The 5,140-nt window shown below is 50.6% G+C and overlaps 1 protein-coding gene across 1 annotated transcript; it reads right to left on the bottom strand.

Annotated features, from left to right (window-relative positions):
- Positions 1-332: 332 nt before the first annotated feature.
- On the bottom strand, positions 333-2,983 carry LOC122365452 (glycine-rich cell wall structural protein-like). The gene is made up of 3 exons (XM_043336684.1): positions 2,640-2,983; positions 2,190-2,390; positions 333-1,851 (listed from the first exon to the last, which is right to left on the bottom strand). Exons 1-3 carry the CDS (start codon positions 2,725-2,727, stop codon positions 644-646), a joined length of 1,497 nt encoding a protein of 498 aa, XP_043192619.1. The 5' UTR covers positions 2,728-2,983; the 3' UTR covers positions 333-643.
- Positions 2,984-5,140: the final 2,157 nt, after the last annotated feature.

Genomic DNA, 5,140 nt, shown 5'->3' with positions numbered 1-5,140 from the left:
TGACTGCCAAAGCGGCAAGACTGTGAATCAAATATCGTTTTGAGACATTGGACACAACGGATACGAAAATACCTGATATATTTATTGTGGATGCAATAACAGGGATAAATAATATCAGCTGATGGAAACATGAGCGTCCATATATATGTATCACGATGTAAAATGTACACATTCATTCAACTGCAACATGCCGCACAATATTTGGATACTAATACTTCTCGCGTTAAATATATGATCACTGCAGTTAGTTTAGCATTTATTCGACATTGTAAATAAGCTTGCAAAATTTTGGTCCCCATATATAAAGCAGTTGTTAATTGAAAAACTACAGAGACATGAAAAGGATATTATTAAACAATATCCATATTATATGACAAAGAGCGAAATTTAATTCTCAATGATACGCAGGCTTACGGCTCTTTACCGTGCAATATTAGACACCAACATTGGTGCAGTTCACGACCTATGGCACTTAGTAGCCGAAAAGTTGCGACCATATCCCGCCAGCGGGCCTATGTCGGCCGTTCCCATTCACAAAGTCTGCGATATTCAGCTGTTTTCTTCAACTGAGCCGTGCTGCAGATCATGCTTGTAGTCGTAGCTCGTAGTCGACTTCGCATTAGCTATCCTGCCTGAACACTGCTTAAAGCGCCTGGTCGGGTTCTTCTTCTTCGTCTTCGTCCTCAGTGTCGCTCTCTTCCTCCTCTTCCTCGGCCTGTTGTTCGGCCGGCGGCTCCTGACCGCCCTGGACCTCGGTTTTGCCTCCGGCCGAGCTGTCCACAGACGGCACAGTGTTGACCACGCCGGCAGCGTGTGACACCGGGTGGCTGAAGCCGAACCTGTTGTCGGAGTAGTGGTCCTGAGAGCCGGACGAGTGTCCGGAGGATCCTCCGTCTGCTCCGGCTCCGGCACCGCCCGCTCCGGCTCCATCGGTGCCTGCTCCGCCGGCGCTGCCGCCCGCGAAGGCGTCACCGAAGAGGCCGCTGTAGTCGAACGGCTGGAAGGTGTCCCAGTTGCCTCCGGTGCTGGCGGCTCCTTGAGAGATGGCGGCGCTGTAGCTGCTGAAGTCGCCAAATCCTCCGGCTCCGCCTGCCCCTCCACCTCCGCTGTAAGAGGTGGTGACCTCGGGTCCTCCAGCTCTGCCTCCTCCTGATCCTCCGTCACCGCCGTAACCACCGGCACCACCGGTAACCGAGGGTTCACCGTAACCACCGGTACCGCCAGAACCTCCTCCGTAGCCACCAGAACCACCAGCACCAGGGGTAACCACAGGCTCGCTGTAACCACCGTAACCGCCAGTACCTCCGTAACCACCGGTTCCACCGGCTCCGGTGGTAGCCGCTGGTTGGCTGTAACCGCCGGCACCTCCGTAACCACCAGCGTCAGCAGTAGCCAAGGGCTCGCTGTAACCGGCACCAGCGGTAACCACGGGCTCGCTGTAGCCGCTAGCTCCACCGGCACTGCCTCCGCCACCACCACTAGCATCACCGGCACCGGCGGCCCCAGCCAGACGACCAGCGATGAACGCCTTCTCAACGTCGGCATTGAACCCGTTGAAGGCGTTGAAGACGCCTCCCAGAGCGCTGACGGCACCCCCTGCCTTCTTCGTGGCGACACCAGGAGCGTTCTTGGAGCCGCCTTCGCCATCGGAGGCGTAGTGGTACGGCCAGGTCGACGCGCAGGAGAACTTGACGCGGCACGGCGGGTAGGTGCATTCGAGAGGTTCCTTCTTGCACATCTCTCCGAAGCCGCACTTCTTGTTTAGGCAGGTGGGCTCGACTACGTGCCGACAGACCGGGGTCGGTAGGAGCTCGCAGAAGTGGTCCGGCGACAGACAGATGCCGCATGGATCTAAAACAGAAAGGAGAAGTGTTAGTGCACTGTGCAAAGAGTTGACGCGAGAGAAATATGGTTATGAAGTAAATGTTTAAAGTGTTCTAAGTAAATATCCACTGCCTCATCTTCGAATTGTGTGTCACAGTAAGATGAGTTGACCTACAATTAAAAAGAAATCACCTTGCAACCTAGTCCTGCGTTAAGCTTATGGAGCAGATGCGAGCAGATGCGAAGTTATTTCATTCGTGCAGATGCGAAGTTGATGAGCAACCATGGAAATCAGCAAATTTATCGGTTTACAAAGCAAAGCTCACTACTGATTTGTATCTCTAAGGCTAGGCATATTTACTTACTGTGTTTGACACAGTAGGCCTTGGGGTGACAGGGGAGTGTGTCGCACACGTCTTGGAGAAGTGCGCACTCGTGCTTGGGCGGACACTTGATGTCAGAACACTTGGGCGTGTTGGTGCGCACACACACGTTCACTCCGAGGAAAGGAAGACACACGTTCGGTGCGAAACAAGCCTGCTTGCCGCAGAACGTCAGCTTGCCCTCTGAAACGGAGAACGGGATTGTGGTTAATTCAGTATTCTGGAATATCTTTAACAGTAGCTATATGGAAGAAATATGAAGTCACAAATGACCCCTGAGATTCCACGGTAACACAACTCGTTGAAGTAGTTGTTGGTAGCAAACATGAGCCACTGGTCCTTCGAGAACAAGGGTCATCGTGCACTAGGTCATCACACTTTTGGTCTCTTGTTCTTTGTATGCTCTTGTGCTGCGTCCCTCACGCTCCTCACCTTCCATCATGGTGACCATGGAGGCCCCGGCATTGCCGGCGGCCACCACGAGTATCAGCGCTGCCAGCTGCGCTGTCGGCCCCACCATGGCTGTACGAATGGAGCGCCGCCGGACAGCGCACCCCTCTAAATAGGCGCGGCTCGGCTGGACCGCGCGGCATGGACTGCGGCGGCGGGCATCGCGTGTCGCTCGACATACCGCGCCGGCCACTCGAGAAAAGATTACTTGCCGCGCAGCCGACGGGAGCCGCGCGCCGGCGAGACTTTCCTGTCGGGAAACAGGGCGAGAGGGCGGCTCGGGCGCGCGAGCGGGGCGACAGGAAGCCGTCGACGGTGTGCTAGATGACGCCTGAGAAATGATTGATTGGTGTAATTACAAGTGAGATAAGGAATGCTGAAAAGGATAAGTTTGCATTCCCTTATGGACGCTTGTGAGTGAAGGACTTATCTCGACTCGAGATACGGAAGGTCGAGCCAAAAATGTCCTGTCAAATGCTCAGTTATCCGGTATCCCCCAACACCAGCGTCTTTACGCCGAGAGTTTTCCGTGTAGAAATGTATGTAACGCATGTAGGAAAATACATTTAACGGGATGAAAGCGAACACTGCTCCTTATCTGACGTATCAAGTCAGTCAATATAGGTTCAAAATTCATCGATAGATTTGTCTTACTTCCTCATCGGTTATCGATGACAACGAATGCTCCTTTATCCATCAGGAAGGCAATGCGTTAACCTGCTTCACTTCTAATGATCCATATACCTAAAACGGTGCAAAATAATTTCTTAAGTCAGGGAATCGTTCAAGGGGCATAAATGTGTATTGTATAAATATGCGTAGCACGGAATGTGTATGCAAGAACATGGCGATGTGGCTGGTGGCGTCATAAGTTGCAATTAACCCACGAGCCGCTGGGGGGGGGGGGCATAAAGTTGCCCCCCCCCTTTACGTTTTGTGAAATATCTCCGAAACCTGATGAGCTACGAACGTGAAACTTGGCATAGCTTCAAATGAATACCTAGGCAATGTTTGAGGAAAGTTTGGTGGTTGTAGCACCTAAGATGACGTCACAGTGACGTCATAAAGTTTTGTCGTTTTCCGATATGGACCGTTTCTGATGACGCTGAGCATGAAACTCGACTGTAAATGAACTAGACAGCACCTGCTGTCATCCTAAAACATCTTACTACACTTCCATCTAGTTTCTGACCAATAATCGGCCCTTTATATTCGGTCCCATATATGTGATGTATCGTGAGGAATATGAGAGTCGCAAATCTATAATTTCACTTATGACGTCACTGTGACGTCATTTCAAATGGGATCGAAACCAAATTTGGACACAACCTCGGCTAGGTATTCAGGAAGATGTGTGCAAAGTTTCGTTTCTCTATCTCTACGCGTTGCGACGATATCGTCGCAGAAGTAAAGGGGGGGGCAACTTTATGCCCCCCCCCCCCAGCGGCCGGCGGGTGGCGCGGAGGCCCAGCGGCCGCCGGGTTAAGCGTTGAGGACTGTCATTTCAATAATGGACAACAACACATGAATGTGTACGTACGACAAAGCAGCTCCATTTTGTTTGACAATTCTGGAAACAGACGAACTTGACAGTTCTGCTTCTAGCACGCTAATAATGCGAAATACGAAACCGGTTTTTGTAAATCACACAATGTAATTATCGTACAAACGCACCGCAGCGCAGCTACATTTCCGCGTTAGAAAACAATAAAAGAGAAATATACCTACTGAGAACGTTGGTAGCTTCATTCACCCGTTACTTCGAAACGTGCCTTCAACATACGAATGGATACCGAACAATAGCTGAACTTGTCAGCTGTACCAATTGCACGTAATAGCCTTGTCCATATTAGTAAAATCATTATATCACTTGTTCTTTTACAGCTTCGTGGATATGTGACATGCGAATAGTAGCGATCATATTCAACGCTTGTGCAAGTGGTCAATGTTATACTTGCAGGACGTTTACCTGCCGCATGATTGGTCGTGCAAAGTACACATTAGGTACAGTTTACACACTGCACGGAGCACGCGCGTGCAGATAAGCAAGTGGAGCTTGTGTCTGCACTTAGGCATATTAAACTCTATAGTCAACTCCCAGTGCTCACACGACCCCTTGTGCCACTAGTTAGTCAGACCTGCGGTCACCTGCGCGGCTTATGTGAGCTCTGAGTGAATCACAGTGGCTTACAGTGCATCATAGTCTGCAACGACCTTGCATGCGCAAATCGGTCTGACTCGCCCACCACCCACGGTCCTGCACCCATGCACGCTGTGCCATGTCATGTGTGGGAAGAAAGTGATTTTCCTGGTAGATTTTGTTGTCTGAAAATAAAAGACTCCGAGGCTTACGGACTTCAGTGGAGTATTACGACTGAAGGTGATTAATCAAAACTATCTTAGCTTTCGTAACCTCATACAGCCTTCTGATCATACGCTCATCGCAGCACAGTGCAAAAACAACAACTAAAAATGCGGTTTGT

This window comes from Amphibalanus amphitrite, unplaced genomic scaffold (genome assembly GCF_019059575.1).
Source record: "Amphibalanus amphitrite isolate SeventyFive unplaced genomic scaffold, NRLGWU_Aamphi_draft 000003F_arrow, whole genome shotgun sequence".
NCBI lineage: Eukaryota > Metazoa > Arthropoda > Thecostraca > Balanomorpha > Balanidae > Amphibalanus > Amphibalanus amphitrite.
The sequence above is the reverse complement of the archived record's forward strand: the minus strand, read 5'-3'. Positions and strand labels throughout refer to the sequence as shown.